Raw genomic sequence first — 22,753 nt, forward strand, 5'->3', positions numbered from 1 at the left:
TTCAGCTAGAGTTTCAACTAGAATTACCACAAACAAACCACCATTAACCTCCATTAACACAAACAAACCACCATTAACCTCCATTAACACAAACAAACCACCATTAACCTCCATGAACCTCCCCCTATTATTTATTTATTTTCACGAATAAACAAATAATAGAAATAACCTGGTCTAATTCCAATTCCAATTCTGGTCAGTTCTGGTGTCTGGTCACACACAATGTTTTTCTCACCCACTGTGATTCGCTCAAAATAGATTCTCACTGTTGTTATGTCTGAAATTCGTCTCATGAAAACCCATTCAAGAGTCCGGTGTAACAGACAGACAAACACATAGACACGCTGAAGACCCCAGGGTACCCATCAAACTAGCTTGTCCGCAGATTCACAAAACAAAATTTGTAACTTACTCAATTTTTTTTATATTTTCAATTGTCATCCCAATTGTCATTCCCTGTGCAAATTAGAACACTCCGGACTATGTCAACAACTGAACTTCCAAGACAACAACGATAACACACACCACCTGTCATTCACAGTAGACAACTGCATCTCCTTCCTTTCATTCATCCAAAGCAAAATTGATGACATCTACAACGGCTCAATCACCACAACTAGCCCAGCAGATATGTGAAAAAATTGTGCTTTTGGTGATACAAGCATGAAATTTTGAACACTGATAGAGCATACTACTAGGAAGATTTTTGGATATAGGGGCATTCAAATCTTTTCCTAGGGACAAAATGGCGGCCATTTTAAAAATGGCCGTTTACGGATAATAAGATACACAGTACCGATGTCTATAAAACTAGATTTACTTATTGCTCAAGCACACCTATGATGTTTTTTTCACGTAAACAGGTTGTAAGATCATAATTAAATGTCAACAAACTCACATAACATTTATTTGGTCCTTATTCTTTACAAAAATAATTACTTTTTGAGCTATTTTGAGCAAACTCCAGAAACACAATGGAAATGAAGTGAAAATGCCACATTAACGCTGTGGAAGTGACTTTCACTATAAAACAGTCTACAAAACAGTCTTCCACATGTTTGTGTATATGTAACAGGTGTGTTATTCCTCCTGTATACTATCGTGTGCACTCCCCTGCACAGTGACACAGAGCTGAGCACTGGAGTGCGGCCTTAACACACTTGCACTGTTTCCTGCAACCCTTCTTGCATCCACATCTAATCAATTGTCGGCATGCCTCAGTTGCCTCTGTGAGGGTTGTCCAATATATCCCCCAGCCGTTATTACTCTGTTTCCAACCCCATTCACTTGGCGATGGGAGCTCAGGTGCGCAAATCATCATCTGGCCCCAACAAAAGCCGGCTTGGTAGGCAGCTCTCTTGATGTGTTGTCTGAGGGCTTCTTGCGTTGGTGGGATAGCCTCTATTGATCTACCAGTCTGGGTGAAGAGATGCTTGCGGGCATCGTTAACATGTTCCTGGCTGCTTGTTCGATCGTAGAGCAGAACAACAAAACGCTCCAGTGGATCCATGTTGTCATTTGCAGTTGAAATGGTTGGTGTGGCAGCCAGTGCGCAGAAAGCTGAGGTGACCTCATCATAGGCTTTCCATGTTTCCCATGCTGTTTTCTTCCCCCTTCCGCCGAAGCAGGACACGGTGTCACACCCAGTGAAGGCGTGGAAGAATGGCAACCCTCGGCACTTGTTTGGTCCCGGTGCCACAGCCATCTCGTGAGCTGCCAAGTGCCTGAAATTCTTCCCTGTGCCAAAAGCAACCCAGAGTTCATCGATGTCAAGATATCCAGTTGCTGCCACTGCAAGGATCAAAACATCTGTGTCCACTGTGCGGATTGACACCTTGGTATAGCCCTGTCTGACTGCATCTTGGACATGGAGTAGTATCCTTGTATCTGCCTCCTCGTGACTACACGGGGAAAGACCAGTAACATCTCGTGGCTGTGTACAAAAAACTTCTTTGTGGTTTGTGGTGACGATTTGCTTGTCAGTCTCAATGTTTGCTATCCTCGTTGCTAGAAAGTCAAACAACTCCACCTTGTTCTCGTCTATGCGAAGGAAGGCCTGCCAGTTTCGAGGGATGGAACTAGATGGCTCAACTCGTCTCCTGGTGCCTTTACCCCTCGTCTTCCTGGTGTCGGCTTTCAAACTGTCTGGGAAATATTCATCCCAGATAATATCAACCCTGCTCTTATTTTGTATCTGAGATGTGATGTATGGCAAGAATACTAGTGATGCATACTCAGAGAAGGTCTTCGCATTACGAGGTGCCAGCATGTTCACGATGGCTGCTCCATCCAGGATCATGACTTCAACAGGGGGGCTTACATCATCATTTTCCCGTAAGGTGATCAGATCTTCTAAGCACCCAACCAGATCAGACTTGGTTCCAAGCCGGATTTTGCCCATTTGTGACAATGCAGGGGGACAAGCTTGGTTTTCATGTGCAAAGAATTCATCAAGATCTCCATTCCGTGTCTGGGATGCAATAAACAGCCTGGAGAACAGAACGCAGTCATTCTTCAGAGATACCACCTTCAACTCTGTTCTTGACTTCTCTCTGACTGGGGGTCGGCTGAAGAGAGGGAGATTGTTTCTTTTTATTGGGTCAGTGATAGGCTTTGTCTGATGTACAAGCCTCTCGTTCACATATGTGTCATACTGTTCTTTTCCCAGCTTCTCGATCTGGTAAAGGGTGTTGATGACTGCTGGGTCTGCCAGGTCTCTGCTGTCTAGCACCAAGAGATCTTTGCTGTCGTCACAGAATGGGTTCCCCATCTCTCCTATGACACGGGTGAGTGCTCTCACATCTCGAGCAAAGGCTACCTGCGTGTGCTTTGTCTGTTCATGGTGTTTTAGTTCAGTTTTCCTAATTCTTTTTTCTGTTGTGGCCTCGAACTTATAGATCAGTTTGGCCATCTCTGGACCAGACACCATCCATCGGCGCAAAGCTGCAGCATTCTCCGTAAGACCTACAGCCCCTCCATCACCTTTCACCAATGCATTATTTTGCTCGTGTGCCTGGTCTAAGGCTATGGCAGAGAATGCACGTGTAGTCTTCTTCATGGTGAAGTTTCCTGCCAGAAACTGTGCATATACAGTTGGATGCTTTGTTGCAAGTGTCACCATGTCGCGCAAGTGAACTGGGATCCACCTGGCATAGTTTGTATGTCCCAAGGCGAAGAACCATGGTACAAGCTTGGTCAGAGCATCAGTGTACAGTTGGAAGTTTCCTTCACGGACGGATCTCACATAGATCAGGACTGCCAGTTCTAGCTGCATAATTAGGAACCAGAACTGAAACTGTGGACTTGCATTGGCTTGTTCACCGCACCAGTCATCTAGTGGTATCGTATCCTGTCCCTCATCTAGTCCACTGGTGTACTGGCTGTAGGCTTCCTTCAGGAGAAGATAGAGAGTACTGGCTGTGACTTGGTGTGCTCGTCGTGTGCGTGTCACATGGGTCACTTTCAGGAAGGAATCAGCAGTACCACTTGTAGCAACCCCTGCAAGCATCAGAACGCCTGTCCACCCACTGCTATCCAGAAGGTCACCGAGGGTTTTCCATGCTGCCATCTCAATATGGAGTCCACCAAAGACCATGACGAAGTGATCTTCTCCGTGTGTTTCTGGCCATCTCCATTGGATCTGTTTGGCAAGTGTGTACAGTGGCTGATCAAGTGTGATTACAGGGATCTGACCTGGATTCAGAATATCGATTGCTTTCTTGATGACATCCATGGAGTGACGAATCATTGCCACAGATTTTGCCTGGTCATAGAAGAGAGGCAGCAATGAAGTTAAGGCCACACTACACTCTGGTTCTTCTGGAATAGACTGCTTGCTGGCATGGTATCCAGCCCATGATACTGTCTCGTCTCCCTTCAGTGGTGTGTCAGATAGCACTGTCTTCTCCATCTGCTCCAGCCACCTGTCAAAATGCAAGATAATGAACACAATTAAGAACAAACAAGTCCACACAAGTTAACAAGTCTTGGTTATTTAGGTACACATATAACTGTCCACAGTTCAAACACAATAATCAGTTACCTGTACTCAATCTGCATTGCTTCAGGGATGAGTTGGCAGTTGCTTTTGTTGGGACCCGCTAGCTTGGGTACAGGTGGGTCACATTTACCCAGAACAACAGGAGGTACGATGGTGTATGACTGTGGCAGGTGTGCATCTGTTGTTGATGTGTCATCTGGGTTTACCCGTTGAACTCCACGGCTATCGCTATTTGGGTGCTGGAAAAGTGAAATGCCAGTGCCATGGAAGGAGTCGTGGGCACTTGTTGAACTGGGGTTATGATCAATGTTATCCACTGCCCCAGTTGTGAAGAGGTCACTTTTTAGCTCAGGGGGGCAAACTGTACCCTCATTTTGGAAGAAACGGCAGATTCTGTTCCCCAAGTCCGTGGAGATGCTAAGCACCCTGTCATAGGAGATCGAGAGACCCAGGTTGAACATAGTATCAACCAGGTCTCTTTTTCGAGTCTTTGTGTGGATAAGGGTGCCCAGGTACACAGGCAGGGGAGTCTCCCGATTGTGACTGTGCCTCGTGGACGTGGTAGTACTGCTACTCTCTCTGCGGCGTGAGTAACTGTTGAACATAAGGAGTTGTGAGATTGTGAGAGTAGGTGTTGATACCGACGAGTGGCTTGACTGCTCTTGGATGTTAGGACCATTCAAGATCATAGAAACTAGTGATACAAGCGAATTAGGTACCGAATGTTCTTGGCAGTGGGCTTCAAATGAACCACTAAATGTTGAGTTCATTTTCAACATGTCTCTACGAACTATATTTGCGGCTCTAGCAAGACAAACTCCATCACTGTCAGTGTTGTGATCACATGCCTTCTGAAGGGCTGAGCCAACATCCTGGTTGAAAGCAAGCAGAATATCTCGACCGGACATGTGCTCCTCTAGGTCTGGAAAATATGTCATGATTCGATCTTTGAGTTTGGTGGAGTGGACACGCCTGGTCAAGACTGTTCCAAGCTGTTCCAGCCTGGTGGTGTATAGTCTTGCTAGGTCTACCAGCTTGAACACTGGTGTCACAAGAGCATCTGTGCGGGCATCATCGATGTAGGACACTAGCTCTCCAAGTGCTATACCGTGATTGATATCATCTTGTTCATTCAGTGTTGTGCTTGTGGCCCTTGCTTTGTTATAAAGTGACACCAGACACTTCACGTGGTACTGTGCATCTTGTGCTATAAGGTCACCTGCACTCAGTTTAGCAAGAAGTGCCTGATCTCCTAGTTTCAGGGCAGCTGTCCTGACATGTTTATCGAGGTCGAAGGTGGAAGCTTTTCGCAGAGAATTAGTACCCGCTGGTTTGTCACAAAAGAAACACTTTTCAGGCTGTGGCTGTGTGTGGTCTACATGTACTCTGTGACGGGTGTACTTTCTTGAGACACTTGCGGTTTCTTCACTAGACGTTTCTCTTTTTTGTGCCCGATGCAGTTCAGTTTTGTTGTATTTCAGTCTGCATGAATCATGCCACTTAGCCTTGTGGCTCTGGAAGGTTGACTGGATACCTTCACCATCGTCCAGGCGGGACAGTTCTAGAGATTTTGGCAGGCAGCCCATCTGGCTGAAGGTGAGGAGATAATCTGCAAGAGTTTGGTATCCGGACCCTGTGGTTCGCTTGGAATCAGCTGGACAGGCAAGGGCCTCATCGGTGACCTCCTGACATAACACACACTTCTCCCAATCTGTCAGATAAGGCATGTTTGTTCCAGATGTACTAGGGCTTTGGGGGTCTAATAGCTTGAAATTTTTGTTGGCCATTGTCAATTAAGCATTATCCACCACCACCATCCAATCAATATACAAATTGGGAACCAAATCTAGGTAGCTACTACAGTCAATGAGCGAAGGTGCAGTGCAGTCGAGTTATCATCTGAAAAAGAAATACATACATTATCTATCTATAATTCCAGTAATCTCTGTGTGTGTGTGTGTGTGTGTGTGTGTGTGTATGTGTGTATGTCTGTGTGTTTGTCTGTGACCGCTGTTTCTCGACAACCACGGGTCCGATATACTTTAAACTTGCCAGGTATATTGCTGGGGACCCGAGGATGTGCCTTTTCAAGGTTTCATACTAATCGGACAAGTAGTTACCGAGCTATGTCCAAAAAACGATTCAACCAATCAGAGAGCAGCGAGCTATCACGTGTGCCGAACGTGCCGAACAGACTCTGCCTCGGACGGCACATTTGAGAGCGTATTCATTTATTTCACGTTGGCAAACTATGTTGGCGTTAAACTATGTTTTAAAACTAATTAAAACTAATTTGCGATTCTTTCGCTTTCCTGCGCGTTTGTGCACGCTATGGCGATTTCTTTACCAAACTCCGCAAGCCGTTCGCTTTGGACCAAACCATTTCATGTAAATAGAGGGGGGGGGATTGTCACCGTACTCGCAAGCCGTTCGCTTTGGACCAAACCATTTCATGTAAATAGAGGGGGGGGATTGTCACCGTACTCGCAAGCCGTTCGCTTTGGACCAAACCATTTCATGTAAATAGAGGGGGGGGATATAATTTTAGATATATATATATAGTACGGGCATGCCCTAGTTATCATAAATATAGTAATTCGCTTTCGTAACTTTTCACTAGCCTTGCATTGTTCCTTATGGTCACCTAGTCTATGATAGGAAAGTTCATAAAGCTACATCAAAGTTGTTCATATAAAGGTATTGAACCAAAATTACACCCAGGAGAAATCAGATAGTCATGCAAAGTTAAATAATTAAACCGCTAGACCAGTCCTGTCTATTGCAATGGTAAACCATTTGTTCTGCCCCTTATAGGCCACCGTAGATTCCAATTTTGAACCCAGTATGAAGGTATTGCATAGCATGTACATGACAATTTATAATATGCTCATTACATTGTGTTTCAATAGCAGCACAAATGACAAGTCTGAAATAATAGGTAAATATGTCCTTCTTAGCCGCCATTTTGGGCCAAGGAGAAATCTGGAATGCCCCTACATCCAAATTTCACTGTAAGGGTATGCCCTAACTGTGTGCCAAGTTTCATGCTTGTATCATCAAAGGCACAATTCTACCACAATTCTTCACATATCTGCCGGACTAAACCCGCTCTATCCTGACAAACTGCATCACTGAAATAAAATCCTGGCTTCAGATCAACAACAACCAACAACGACCTCAACCACCCATAACTCTGCCCTCAACATTGATGGTTTCCCAGTATCCACCTTCCCTCACATCCGGAATCTTGGCATCATCATTGACCAAACCCTCTCCTTTGACAAATACACTAAACAGATCATAAAGACAGCCTTCTTTCACCTTAAAAACATCGCCCGTCTCCGTCCATCCCTCTCCTCCATGGCTGCAGAAACCCTCATCCACGCTTTCATCACCTCCGAATCCATCTCCACCGCCTCTTACACTTAAACAGATCACAATTACTCACTCATACACTGTTGCATCATCGAAGCTGACTACTCCCTTCTAAGACCTGCGCTTTCCGATGTTTAATCCACTAATCTGCCACATCCTCCACTACAGGTAACTCTTCCTCAGCGAGCTTACACTGCCATATTTCCATTACCTATAGCTTATTTATGCTATATTTCACACCTTACCTCCATGGAACAATGACGCCTGAGCACTCAATTAGCCCTCCATAGGATCGTACCACTGACTTACAATCAGACAGACAGACAGACAAATAACAGAGGCGTGTCACCAGCCTCAGCACAGGACATCACCTCTCCAGACAGGCACAATATAATCCACAGTATCGAAATGCCAACTTCTATCTAGAGCCTCGCAAAGCCAAAAGTCGGGCATGTTCACTGCATTTCACGCAATTGCAACCTCCAACTACACGGGGTGTTCCACCCTGCTCCATGCTCCATGCATGCTCCAAGCTCCATCAAGCTCCATCAAGCTCCATGCTCCATGCATGCATGCTCCACCATGCAACCCGATCTCTACTGGTGCGCCCCCCATAATCAGCGAGTTATAATAACCACAACACCTAGGCACCCACCTCTTGATACCACAACTTAATCCATGTTACTTGCATCTCTTCATCCTCCCAAATGTCCTCCATTTAACATGACTATCCCCAGAGCTCGATCAAACACGTCACTGTACTCGACCCGGTTAAATTAAATTCAAAGCATACTGTACCTGACGCTTCCGGTCGGCACCGGAAATCTGTTTATTTCTTGAGTCCCCTGAATCACCTACTGAGACGTCAACGACAACCACAACAACAAACAGAACTCGATATTCTCTGTTCACTAATTACGTACATGATTTCAGTTTTAACCAACAATATATGTCCTTTCTTTCCAGATTTAAGTTCTATATCCTGCCGTTAAAGCAACACCCAGTAGACTGACTCCGCCTGTCGTTCTTCCAAGGTTAGTGAATTACCTCTGACCTCTTTCCCTTGCATATCTCGAACAAAGGTCAAATAAACTTCAAAAGGTCAAACTTCAAACGGAGAAAGGTGGTACAAACGTCGAATTGGGGTAACCAGCGCTTTCATCCCACAAATAATACAAGTCCGGCGACATTCCGCCCCTGCAAGAACTCCCCATCCGGACAGACAAATGACCATTATTGAGGCTCCACATTGCAAAATGCCAACACCCTACGAATCAAACAACCGTCAACAATCCGCCCAGGAACTTCCGTGGGAGACGTGCTCTACCATGCAGCACCCTTACTACCTGGTGCACACCTTTCGCACATCCCTCCTCGTTTGCACACTTCATCAACACACCTCCTCGTGCCCACACAACTGCAACCCCCAGTGCCCACCCAGAGTGCCCAATCTGCGACCCACAATCCTCTCGGGGCACACACCTCCTCCTTGAAATCCATGCCTCGGAAATATAACTCCACATACAGACACAGCAATGAAACCACAACCTCCGCTCTCCCTTCAGATCAAAGGTGTGTATTTCGCACCTCTACCATGACATTTCACACCATGACATAATTTCACACCAGCAAACTGTAATCTTTCTCATTACACGACCCATTGACTCCCAAGGTCACATCGGCCTCAGGGATATAGTCATACAATCCACAAGTCACCAATACACAATATAATCGTTAATCGCATAATTCCTGCCATTAAATTCAAGAAACCCGTTGCCAACCATTCACGGACCTCCCACCGTGCGGGGCACATCCTTTTTGAGTAGGCAGGTTATCACCTGCACTCTGAGCAAACTCCGTATTCTAAATTCAACTTCTGAATTCAGCTGAATTGACTGAATTCTTCAATCTGCCATTGAATGAACTCTTCAATTCAAGTCAAACACACATTTCAATTCAAATTCTGAATTTAATTCAACAAATTCCAAATTTCTGCCCGACTGCCACTCGAAAGACAAAAGCAGCCCATCTTGTAACCATCTCCAAGAAACCGCTTCATATCAACGTTCCTCCGAGTGCTCTCCTGGCCCGATTTATATCAAATCGCTCCCAAACACTCCCAAACAAATGAAAATCCGGACTCAGTTAAGGACCTCACCTGGTCCCTCGGATAGATGCTAAAATCGACATTCCCGGCCTGGATTTCCCGCACGTCAAGCAGACCACTTACAAAGCTTCACACCGAAACCCTCTGCTTTGCATATGTCATACAGACAAATACATTGGCCAGATACACACGTCAATTAATATCCCAATATACATTCATTCCTCATTCGTATACCAGTGAGTCTCCCAGACTTCGCGCGAAAATCAGATCGACTCAAATCATGCCCCTCCTCCAGCCACTCCCATGTACAATCTTTGTTCATTCATATTACATCTCTCATTCAAGGAAAAAGGATTTTTTGGGACGGGTTGGACGGGGTGGGTTGAGGTGGAAAGGGAAGGCAGGGCGGGGGTGTTGGGGTGTTGCCTAGAGCCCCGGGACTGAGCTCAGGTCTTGGGGGGGGGGGGGGGGTGGGTGGTTTTGCACGGCCCAATTCTGCGGCTGTGGAGGGGGCCCCTGTATGTTCCAGTTTTGGGGAGGGGGCCCTTGTGGGTTCCAAATTTGGGGAGGGGGCCCTTTTTTCCTGGACAAGCATTTGCAACATGTCGTCCTTCACATCGGCCTTCTTATCGTCACCGTCGCCACATTGCTCGGCCGCTTCGACTAGTTGGTCGGTTGGGGTGTTTCTCCATCCTATCATAGCCGTTTGAATGCGCTTCCTAACTGCCGGTCTCATCCCTTCTACCAAAAAATTGTTCACTACAGCGCGAGGGAGATCTTGTGCCCGCACCTGGCCCAGTCCTCCCCACTTTAACACTGCTCTTTCTACCCTCTCTCTCCAATCGATGGCTGCTTCGCCATGTTTCTGTTTTAGGCCGTATATTTTATTCCAATCTGGCCCCGCGGCTGGCATCAGTGCGGTGTATACCCCGGCCAACAATAGGTCGACAAGGGCATCCCAATCGGCGAGGGTCTGGGCCACGGTTTGGGCCGGGGTTGGTGCTACATTTGGCCAGCGTGCGTGTATTTTGGCCTGGTCCCACACCCGCGCGGGCAATACAGCCTTCCCCATGTGGCAGACGTCCCGCCAATCTGCGCCTGTATTTTGTATCCACAAACGCATAAATTCCGGTATCTGACCGGGCTGTTCAGCCAGCAAGGTTCTCACCCGCTCCTGCATAGACGCCAAATCTGATTCTCTCCAGGGTACCCTGATGTTAATGGGTCCCCCCGCTCTCAGTCCTATGGTTTTTAAGGGACACATCCCGATTGTAGGCTGTGGGTTCTCCGATTCCGTGAACCCTTCCTCTGAGGGGTACAGTTCTCCTAGCCCTACTGGGGCCGCGAACCCGCTGTCCGCCCCACTAACTTCTTGTCCTCTAAATGGATTGCCCGGGCTAAGGTGAACCTGAGGAGCGGCTGGTCTAGTTCTCTGGGGGTCTAACCCCTGGGGAAACAGGGGCGGGGGTGGGAGAGGTGGCGCCTGTGGCCCGGGGACAGGGCTCAGGGCTTGGGGGGGTAGAGGCATGGTGGCTACCTCCCCTACCGCGGGGTCTTGGTCTGGATCCTGGACCAGCGGCATCAACCGCTGATTTACTTGCTTAACTGCTTACTTAATTGTCCTCTGTCCTTGTAGCTTCAATAACTACAGCTGTAATGCTTAAATTTTCAATATTTCAAAAACCATTTCTGTCCTTCCTACCTGTGGTTACCTGGCCCCTTGCTGTGAGCCTATTTATTTTCTCTTGTTCACCTGGTCCTGGTTTGTTTCTATCTGGATTTCTGTTGCTTGCTTCCTCTGTCCCTACAGCTTCAGCAACTTTCCTGCCCTCTTGTCTAAAGCTTAGTCTCGAGCTTCCTGGCTTGACCTCGTAGTTGTCACTGCCTTCTTGTCAAGCCTACCTGGTACCTGCGCATTTCCCTTTTCCTGGCCATGTTCCTTTGGCCCTCTACGTTAGCCACAGCCCTTCTTTCCCTGGCATGCAATGGCATACCCCATCTTGTCTGTGGGCTGTTCCTTCCTGGAAAGTTCTCGGTCACCGGCACAGCTTTATGGCTGTCCGACCTCACATTTCCCCCTCCTCCTTGCTAACTGTAACGTTATCCTTAGCGTTACCCGTTACCCTCTTAACGTTATCCTGGTGAATTTAACAAAGGCTCGCCATTCTAAGGCTGGTAATTTAGCCTTTACTTACAATTTCTGTTCGGAGAGCAGGCAGTGCAGATGGCAAGGAAACGGACTGTGCCCGTTCGAGGGAGGGAGGTTCGAATTTGGAAAAGTAGCCCTTTGATATAAGACAATTCTCACCTTAAAAGAAATCAGCGTGCCGGCGCCGGCCTCAGTCAGCCTCCCTCCGGTCGTTCAGGGTCCACTTCTCTTGTTCCTGCTCTGCTGCATCCGAGTCACGGCACCATAAATTGTGGGGAACAAACTCCTTGATCGTAACAGAAGTTCACCAACAGATTGAGAATGACGAATCTTTATTAAATACAAATTAATACAGATCTGGAGGAGACGGAGACGTCTACAGCACGAACCACCGTCATGCCATGTCTACCTTCCTGAAAACACATTGATTCACAGTTCAGTTATATAGGGACACGCTTTATCAGGGAATCTCCGAGAGGACAAAGAAACTGGCAAAAGTTCCTCCCACCGTCATCCCCAGTGGGCCGAGCCCCCACCGTCCTCCGTCCTTTCATCTTGGGGGAGTGAAGCACGCACCGTCAGGATCCGGACCAGATGTGGTTTCAAGGCTCCGAGGTGACAGAAAATATAACTCACCGAAGGGGGATTGCATTCTTGGTCCTGATAAGACCATAAAGTGTATGAGGGCGTTCTGATGAGTTCCAGGTGTTAAATGTACCTTTCAGTTCACATTTCTCATTTAAACTTAAATTCAAAGCATATTTATCGTAACTCAAGCGTCACTGTGATTATACAAAATATAGTTAATGTTTTAACAGTTTATCAAAAGGTTTATGTCCACGATCCAAGCATCCTACGTAAAGTTTCACATTCCAAGCGCATATAATCCGTTTTCCTGCCCGCGGCTTGAGGCGCCGTCTGCGGAGAAGGGAGAAAGTTTACGACTAGGCTTATCTAGCCTTCAAGGGGCGCACGTATCCAACGAGGCCATCTGTTCAGCACAGATGAAGCGAGTATTTTCTCATTTTAAACTATAGCAAAGCGACAACCTTTTATTAACTTTATGAAATAGCATTTTTAAACAGCATTTATAACATAACATATTAGTCAAACGACATCTATAACAGAGCATTAAGCAGTAACAAATCTGCGACCTGACATATATATATATATATATATAAATATATATATATATATATATATATATATATATATATATATATATATATATATATATATATAGTTATATATATTTTGAGTGGTTCAAATATTTTGACATCAAACAAAGCCAATCCAAAACCGACTGGGCTTTGTGGCCAACCTGGTAGAACATTGTGAGTTGCTCTCCAAAAATCCAAACAGGTTTGTTGAGTACCTTAAATTTATTCATTCAAAATTGCTCTTAAACATGGTAACATGAGGTTTCTAAAATAGAAAGTGCTTTACTGAAAATCCAGATCAGCAAACTTAGCAGAGATGAAAAGTGTGACAACTACTGATTATTCCAAACTGGCAAAGCAATTATGGGTTGTTCCAGTCTGAGGTAACTTTGCACCAATTTTACACTCTTTCCCGACTGTTGGTGGCATTTTCAGCAGTCTCTTCTCTTCATCTAGACTCGTATGCGAAAACGTTTATTTGGGTCTTTAGATCTGTTTGCTGAAAGCATTTTCATTGAAAAAGCCGATCCAAACTGAAGCTGGCCTAGTTTTGTGGCCAATCCAACATCACCAGTTTCTCTCCTAAAAGCAAAACATGTTTGCCGAAGTTTATTCATTCAAAATTGCTCTTAAACATGTTTATATGAGGTTTTAGACACACAAAGTGCTTTAGTGAAAATCCCTTCCAATGCCTAAGCAGAGACAGAAATACAGTTCCCCAAATGTGAAAGATAGGTAGCTGGAATTGATTAATAGAGGTTAATGTCAACTCCTAATGTGGTATTACATAATCAGCATGCACATCATTCCCAGATGACTAAACTGTGTTTCACTCGTTTATTCCATGGCCAACATGGCACCTGCCATTGGCTGCACATGGAGAGTCAAAATACACAGAGAATGAGAGTCTAAATACACAGAGAATGAGGTTAGTGTTGTTAGGGTTAGCTATTAAGGCTGGGGATAGCTCTTAGGGTTAGCATACAATGTAACACAATGACATCCACACAAAAATGTAATTTTTAACGTTGTTAATTGTCATTTTTAATAAGCAATGCCATTCATTAACCAGAAATATTGTTTATCTGGAATGCCCTTTGTCCTGACTATTTGGGATAAAAGAGGTTCTACTGTATTCAAGTTCGGGTTTTTCTGTCATTTCTTAATTTGTGCAACTTCTTTGGAACCTTATGGAGAGACAATGTCACCTAAATTGAACAATATGGCATGCTTTTTACAGAGGAGGGATGCTTCTCTCGGCAAGCATAGCCTGCCTTTCCACCATCCCTGGGGTTCTTCCAGCCTTCCTGAAAGGCCTCTGTGATGGTGCAAATTACTGGAAGGAAGTTCAACAGGAGACTTTGCATGAGACCTGCACTACAGACAGACAAAGCAGTGCATTGAACTTCAATCCTCTTACCAGGGTTCTGAGCCTTGCAACTGCCCTACGATGTGTTATGGAAGACAGCACAGTCCGGCAGAAGCTCGTTGACTTTCTCCCATTGCTGGAGGAAGCAATGCAAGCCATATTGGTGGGTGGTCATTAATTGATTGATTTATTGATTCTTGCTTTGGAAAAGACTCAATCGTGACGTCGTCACCTCTTTTCTCATGTGTGTTTAATATACCTCTTTCAACAATTGGTAGAGAAAATTCATTGAGGCATTATTTTTCCGCTGATATATATATATATATATATACTAGCAGAAGTACCCGGCATTGCCAGGCGGGGGAGGGGAGGGGAGGGGAGGGGAACGGGGGGGAGGGGGAGGGGGAGAGGTGGAGAAGAGGGGGAGGGGGAGGGGGAGAGAGGGGATGGGGAGGGTGAGGAATGGGAGGGGGGAGGGGAGTGGGGGGGTGAGGGATGGGAGGGCGGGAAGGGGGGAGGGGGAGGGGGAAAAGGGAGGGGGAGGGGGAGGGGAGGGCCAATCAACAATGCCGTTGCAGTTCTCATGGTCGGAGAGCAGCACAACAATCGCGACATCGTCCTGCATCTTCGCAAGAGCACGAAGCGGATTTTGGAGACTCACCGATCCTGTGACCAACGCCCTCCAGTACCGGCGTTGCCGGGCGGGGGAAGGGAGACCCGTACATTCCCAACCCGTACATTCGCCCTCTCGACTCAAGCTCGTATTCGATTCGTATTCAAAATCGAAAGGGGAAAGGGGAAATCCTTCGTATTCGAATTCGTAAACACGAAATATGAATTAAAATTTAATTCATATCGCACAAAATCGACACAAAACACGATCGCATAAAGGTGAAAAAACGCAATCGCTTTTCGCCCTGAATTACGTGCAAACGTGTGACGTGTGATGGGATGGAACATCACGTGATCGCTCTGAGCGAATCAGCGAGCTCTGGCACCGGCTGAGATTAGCGGGTACTTCGCTGAAATGCGCTGAGGTAAATATGAATAATAAAAAAATGGATCTCGTCAAATATGGTCTCGGCCATGTTCGTCCCAGGCTCAATGGCCATGTCTATGCCAAATATCAAGCACGTGAGCCTCTCCGTTTCGGAGTCTATCGATAACATTACACACACACACACACACACACACACACACACACACACACACAAACTGTGTTTTATATATATATATATATATTGCAAAGCATACTTTTCCATTGTGTACTCAGATTTGATCTTTGTCTGGCCATCCAACTATCACAAGGTGCACGTGGAAGGAAGTGCCAGTTTATTGAATGATATGTTTCAAGAGGAGTATTTATTTTCGTCAACAAATGCAGCTTGCTTCAATTCAATTAAAATTTCAAAATCTATCTTAAAGGTATTCATATCACAGTTGCAAATATAAGAGCAAGCACTATTTTTAAGAGATAAAACTGACTTTCTTTTTTTAATCAAAAACTGATTTTGCTTTTGTGAAAGCAAGTTGAAATTGCTAGATTAGACACAAAAGTGTTTTGTAATCCCAGGCAAAATGTTGGAAGTATAATTTATTTTTCACATTAAGATGAAAAACCAACTACAGTACTTCAAACTTTACTTTTTTCCCCAGAAAGAGTAATTTTAAAGTATGAAATATTCCATATAAATGCAGTGAGATCTAGTATAAATTTCTCATGTAAGATAAAAATTTTAGACCATGCAAATTGACCCAGTCAGGCCCATAAAACGACTTTTTTTCTGTTAATGGTAAAAAGTGTTTTTAATACACAATATATAATTGCTTGTGGTGGCTTGCAGATATGAAAATGTAATTGGTTTTTCTCTTTGTCTAAAACTGCTGAAGTGTTTGGCTCATTGTATATGCATTTTTTGTGTTGATGAATACATTAATGTGGCACAATTATTTATTTTATACATGTACTTGCTGTTATTGCCCCTTCCCGCACCTCTCCTTATTTTTTTTTGTGATTGTCATCAATTTTTGTAACATTATTCAGAAGTTTGCTTGGAGTCACAAAAAAAGAGGCAGATTCGGAAACTTGAATTGACCCCCGTTTGCGGGTTTCCAAAAGGCCTAATGTATAGATATTACATGAATAGTCTGGTATTTATAAATATATATAAAATATATTCTCATGCATACATAGTGTATATATATATATATATATAGAGAGAGAGAGAGAGAGAGAGAGAGAGAGAGAGAGAGAGAGAGAGAGAGAGAGAGAGAGAGAAAGAAGGAGAAGAGAAGAGAAGAGATAAGATATATGTACAGAGAGAGAGGAGGAGGGAGGTAGGGCAATAATTTGTCTGCACAGCGAAAGATAATTTGCAAAAAATGGGAGGTGGTTCTGTTCAATGCTCTGCTCTGTTAGAAGCAATCCACCATGATGAAACGGGGGCAGAATCAGGCTGCACCTAATGGCTCATAATCTCTCTCCTGTAATTAATGGTAATCTGTTAGCAGCTCCCTGAAATCCCAGTTCAAAGATCTGTTTAATTAGGCTGGGTAATGAACGTGCCGGACAGTAGTGGAATAAGGCCCAGCTTTTGATTAATGATGTGTGGCGTATGCTTCTCCATGCCAAGCTCTCCAAAATTTTGGAGGTTTAGGGTTTTTTCGCCGTGATTACTGAATTGTTATTGCTGTCCTTTTTATCGTTGGCTGGAAGAGTTTGTTTGAAGGCAATGCATTCCTTAAGAAAACACAAAAAACAACTTTATTTTCATTCAAGCAAGTTTTATCTGTCATGGTTGCCCTTTGCCTGTCAAGGGGTTTTCAATTTCTCAATTGTACGGCATCATATTTGTTCAACTTGTGTCATTTTTAAGTTTTGTTTTTCTGATTTCTCGAGACACATTCATTACATCCTTTTACTCTGTTTAATGCTGTAAGTTCCACTAGGTGGCAGGATGCTACTTACTTTATCAGGTTTAGAATTCCCCCTCCCTCCTCCTTGGAAAATACAGAATAAATGTAATGCTTTCTATACGTGCTTATGCTCGTGCTTTACGAGAGGTAAACATACAAACCCTTTTTGAAATTTGATTACTTTTAAAATACCAAACTTGTTTCGTATATTTACAACATATGACCATAAGTTGTGGTTCACCATTTCGCTTTGTAAACTTGCAATGTATAGTTGTCGAACCATTTGATTACCAATACCTCATTACATTAAAAGTGCTGTATTATCACTAGGCCAGCTAGTGATTTGTTTACCTGGAAATCTAATTGGTGTGAATTGGTTATCGGCTGTAAGTTCAAGTTTGCTCGATAGTTAGCCGCCTTTGACAAAACGGCAATTTTGGCCGAGGGATTGGCTTTGCTTATCTCGTGTGCATGCTTTCTCATGTTGATACCTTTTGCAACTATTATAATGAGCTTCTGTGATGTGAACTTACTCGAGTAATATCACTTTTTGAGTTTTGATTTCACCTGTAAAAGACATGATTGTCCATTCGTTGCAAACACCTGTGATGGCAAAATATGAAAATGCAAGGTTTTATCAGTAGCTGTTTTTTCCTTTGTCATTGACAAAATATTTTTCAACTTTGTTCAACTTCCATGCTTGCTTATTGCAAGCTATACATTTGTATAATGCTGATGCTTAAAAAAAAATACAACACCCTGCCAATCACTAAAAGGCATTTGTAAGCATTTCATGTTGTTTTTCCCTTGTGCAAACAACGAAGAAAACAATTCTAATCTTTACCTTCAGATGCTTGAAACTGATGCGGAAATGGCTGAGAGAGAAAAAAAGAGGATGTTAAACATTATTCCAGGGAAGGCATTTCCATACACCATTATAGAAAGGGCACGGGTTCTACCCAGACACTATTATTAACTCCTTTATCCACCTGACTGGGTGTTTAAATAATTCATTGGTGGGGATGCTACCATAACCCACAGGGTTTCACTTTGGTGCAAAGTGAGATGTGTTTTCTTCAATGCCTTTTATGGCTTTCCTTTCATTTTCTTTGAATTTAACTTGGTTATTTTCACTGTGTGAACAAAGGCCACCTTCCATCAAAGTCACATGCAACTGTGTAATTATTTTTGTCTCTGTTGCCTCGGTTCAGGCTGCTGGTCCGCAAGAGGACAAGCGATGGATGACAGAGTTGAGGTGTCACTTCAGCCTACTCACTGCAGCTTAAAATGTATGACCACCTAAGGTAACTGTCTTAGTCTGTCTTTAGCTCAATGAGCTTTACTTATAACCTTCCTCTTTTCAACAAACATCTTTATGTTGAAAATGGTTGTTTGTTTATCCTCTTTAGTATTAAAATGGAGAATATGAAATTGTCCCCATTTTCTCAGTCAACTTAATCATAAAGTGGTGCAATGACCAAACCACCTTGCAGTAAGATGTTTTTAGTCGAGTTGAGCATATAAGGCCTTGAGGGAAGTACATAACGTTAATTGTCATGTTTGGGAAAAAAAAAAATGATGGGTTTTTGGGTAATTTCCGAATTTAGCCTGTTTTATGTGTGAAATAAAACTTCAGAAACATTTACTGGCTGAAAGCAAACCAAATTGTTTTTTTCCACACTTTCAAGTGATGTTAAGATATAACAGTTTAAAATTTCAATGTTGATTTGCAATCTATTTAACAGATTCGATGTTGCCGTTGTCAACAACGAGAGCCGAGGTTAACATTGAGGTGAAAGTAAATTTCAAATATTTGATGTGATGAAAAAGTAAAAACCAAAATCCAACAAAAGGATGAACGACCCAGTTGAAGTATTTTCTTAACGTTTGTTTGTTTACGTATTATCTATGCATTTTTGAAATGTAATGAAGAATGATCGGACTTCATCTCATTACAGAACTGCAAAAGTAATTGTACGTGAGAAAAGAAAATCCCAATGACTTTGAGACAACGTACATTTTATGCCGAGCTCCTTGTTCAACGTGTGGTACAAACTGGCTGTATGAACAGTGATGACACAATATATATATATATATATATATATATATATATATATATATATATATATATATATATATATATATATATATATATATATATTATCTATATATAAGACTATAAGACTAACAAACAGCGATTTGGACTATTGGAATAAAAATGTTACCATTCTCTAGTGAAGAATGTGAAGTAAAGCGAGAAATGCATCTTGATTAAATGATTTTAAAGAAGCTGTACATAATATTAGGCTCCTTAAATATGTCAATATCCTGTATAGACAACATAATATTTGACAAACAGATCCATAAAGGATGATTAAAAACAATTGTGGTTACAGCTGTTGAAGATCTCGACACAGGTTGAACGTCTGAGTGCACCGGACCTATTCTATTATTGGTAGTTAATAAGTTTGTTGTTGTTTATATAGGTACGTTATGCATCATTATATCTTGCATACATGCTGAGCTTTGAAAGTTACTTTTCTTCTATCCTCCTGCCCTCTCCAACAATAAAAATCACAAAATAAATTGGAATATTTTATCAATTGATACTTCTGGCTTTTTTTTTTTTTTTTTAATTCAACATCGAGGCTCGTGAAAGAGCTAATCAGCTGCACCTGAAAACATTTTAAAGTGTAGGTATGTACTGTATGTGTGGAAATTATGCCTTCTGCTGTAGTTGGAAAAATTATGTCAATCATTTTATTATGTGAACTGAAAGGACTTTCGGGGTTTGGTGCCCGTGGTCGTCCTGATCAGCAGCTGCTCATATAAACCAGTTAATATAAGCTAAGTTCCACGGCCCAGATGTTATTTTACTGTTTTATTTTTTGCCGGCTAAGTTGCTGGAGGCATGTTTTTAGGCAATAACTAACTAACTAGGTCATTACCGCAATAACTTAAGAATGGCTGAAGGGATATAAGTCAGACATGGTACAAGTATGTATAATGATGCAAAGATGAACTGATCAGATTTATGGGACCATGAGGTCAAAGGTCAGGTCCCACTAGGTAAAAATTATGTTACTCGCTAACTTGTGATCCAGTGATTGGATTTTTACCAAACCTTGTATAAGTATATATTATGATACAAAGATTAACTAATTAGATTTCAGCGTGCAAGGTCAGAGGTCATGTCATGTAAAAATGTGATGCTTGAGAACATCCGAAGAGGTTTAAATCCAATGTGGAACAAGTATGTTTAATGATGTAATCGTGTGGGTGGAGGCATATTGGTCAACGTCATGATCATGTCATTGCTGCTATTTTGCTGGTCGTGTTTTTCCATGATTTTTCTCTCCCAAACCGTATCCTACTTAGTCCCAAGTTAGGTCGGGCCTCCTGGTGATAACAGTGGCGTAGTTAGTGTTTGTGACACCCAGGGCCAAAAGTCAATACAAAGCCCCACAGGCAATTTATATACAGACTTGGCATTTAATATGGAATATTTTTTTTGTGGGGGTTAACTTACTTTTCAAGATGACTTGGAACCAAAAGTTCATTGGAATTATGTTGAAATTATTCTAGATTTTGTTAATGTGACCTTTAAAAGAAACAAAAACCACATTTGACATTTCGAAGCAAATAAATTGATCCTTGAAAGTGATGTAAACTGATATCGAACTCAATTCACGGACAGTACTGTGTTAAACTTCTGTGCGTTTTCCAGAAGTATATCTTTATTTTGCACATTAGCCAAAAAAAATTTCAACATAAACAAAAGCTAAATTATGACTGGGATTATGGACAGTAAAATTACAGTTCAGTACTTCGGGTAACCCCCACGAGCATTCAGGAGAGCACGTACACGTCGAGGCATGCTGTTCATGAGATTTGCCAAGGTTTGGACAGGAATCGCTTGCCATGCAGTGACAATAGTCTGCTGCAATTCACGCACAGAGGTCGGCTGCTGGTCCAAGTTGTCGATTTGACGCGTTAATTCTGCCCACAAGTTCTCTATCGGATTCATATCCGGGGACATGGCAGGCCACTCCATATGCTCTACACCACGGTCAGCAAGAAAGTGTTGGATCATGCGAGCACGATGAGGCCGTGCATTGTCATCTTGGAAGACAAAGTTTCCTCGAAAGGCTGCACGAGCAAATGGAAGCAATGTTTCTTCCAGAATGACCCTGTACTTGAACTGCTTCAGGTTTCCATTCAGAACAACCAGGTCAGTTTTGCTCCCTGCATGAAAAGCAGCCCAAACGGTCACCCCACCACCTCCAGCTTGGACTCTTGGCACTATACAATCTTTGTTGTGGGCTTCATGCACTTGTCTGCGCACTCGGACGCGGCCATCTTGACGATAGACCAGAAATCTAGACTCGTCACTGAAGGTCACTTGATTCCAGTGTCCTGCCTGCCATTCACGGTGCTCTCTGGCCCACTGCAATCGGCGCTGGCTGTGTTGTCTGGTCAGGCGTGGCTTTCTCAGGGGATGCCTGGCACGATAGCCAGCTTGAACCAGTCGTTGGTTGACTAGCCTTCTGGATACAGGCACATTTGTCAGTTGCTGCCACTCAGCCCTAAGCCGATTAGCTGACTTGGTGCGGCCATTGCAGACTAACCGGTGCAGCTGGCGATCATCTCTCCTTGTGGTTCTGCGTGGACGTCCTGCCCTCGGTATTGGAGTCGGGACACCCCTCTGAGCATTTCGTTTCAGGATCTTTGATACCTGACCTTGAGTGATGCCATACTGCCGAGCAATAGCATGCTGTTTCATGCCAGAATTTCGTAAAGCCACCACTCCATGACAAACAGCATTGTCAAGTTGACGGACCATCTCCAGAGGAAGCGGCAATAACTTTTGAAGACGTGCAGCAGTGTTTTCCACTAAAACAGAACGCAACAACCCTTATATACCCGATTGTGAAGCCAATCGTCAAATGTACCTGTCCTTACATTTTGTCACGCCACCTGTGATATCATCCTGTTATTGACTTCTTGCTGCGAAAGACAATCAGTGACATGGTTCTTTCAACAAAGACATCACCGAAGGGTAAAAGAAACTCACCAGATTGATATACTGATTTCAGAAAGTAAACCCAATTCAAGAAAAAATATTTATTCCATATTAAATGCCAAGTCTGTACATAGTCAGGAATTTATATTGGGGGCATATGGAAGAGCTCTAAGCTTCCTCAGCAGCAAAACTAAGCTCCCTTACTCTTTCTGAAGAACATTATGGGATCTTTAACATCCGCCACTAATGCTGGCAGACAGGATACCCAGTTTAACGTCCATCCAAGAGACGACACATTTATGAATCTTCCTCACTGTGAAACAATGGGATGACAGTTTGAATGTAGCTGGGTCGGGATTTGAACCAACCCTCGACAGCTTAGAGGCTGTTTAAAACTCGACAGCTTAGCTCCCTAGGCAGATTTAAACCAACCCTCGACTTTGACAACTGGACTCGCATCTTGCTCAACTTTATGCCGTGGAAACCAAGGCCTTCAAGATCATTGGAATTTCTCACGATAAAGCTGAGCCTCCGGGCCTATCACTTCACCATCACAGACAGGTCAGTGGTCTCTCTGTCTTCAACCACCTTCCTTTCTGGAATTGCATCCTTTCTGGCCCTCACTTTTTCACCTTTGTTAGCTTTTTAATTCAT

General features: G+C 43.5%; 1 protein-coding gene across 9 annotated transcripts in view; it reads left to right on the top strand.

The window, feature by feature from the left end:
* TEX10 (testis expressed 10) overlaps positions 1-19,173 on the top strand; it is a 289,903-nt gene extending 270,730 nt beyond the window's left edge. For 3 of the 9 annotated variants that reach the window (XM_068123101.2, XM_068123103.2, XM_068123100.2), the window contains exons 15-17: positions 14,032-14,323; positions 18,288-18,380; positions 19,035-19,173. In XM_068123101.2, the coding sequence (XP_067979202.2) occupies positions 14,032-14,323; positions 18,288-18,362 (367 nt within the window). In that variant the 3' untranslated portion in view covers positions 18,363-18,380; positions 19,035-19,173. Of the gene's footprint in view, positions 1-14,031; positions 14,324-18,287; positions 18,720-19,034 lie in introns of those variants that run through there. The other 6 variants (XM_078782092.1, XM_068123105.2, XM_078782091.1 and 3 more) reach the window with 5 other exon arrangements.
* The last annotated feature ends 3,580 nt before the right edge of the window (positions 19,174-22,753 follow it).

This window comes from Myxine glutinosa, chromosome 7 (genome assembly GCF_964187855.1).
Source record: "Myxine glutinosa chromosome 7, kmMyxGlut1.1, whole genome shotgun sequence".
Classification (NCBI taxonomy): domain Eukaryota; kingdom Metazoa; phylum Chordata; class Myxini; order Myxiniformes; family Myxinidae; genus Myxine; species Myxine glutinosa.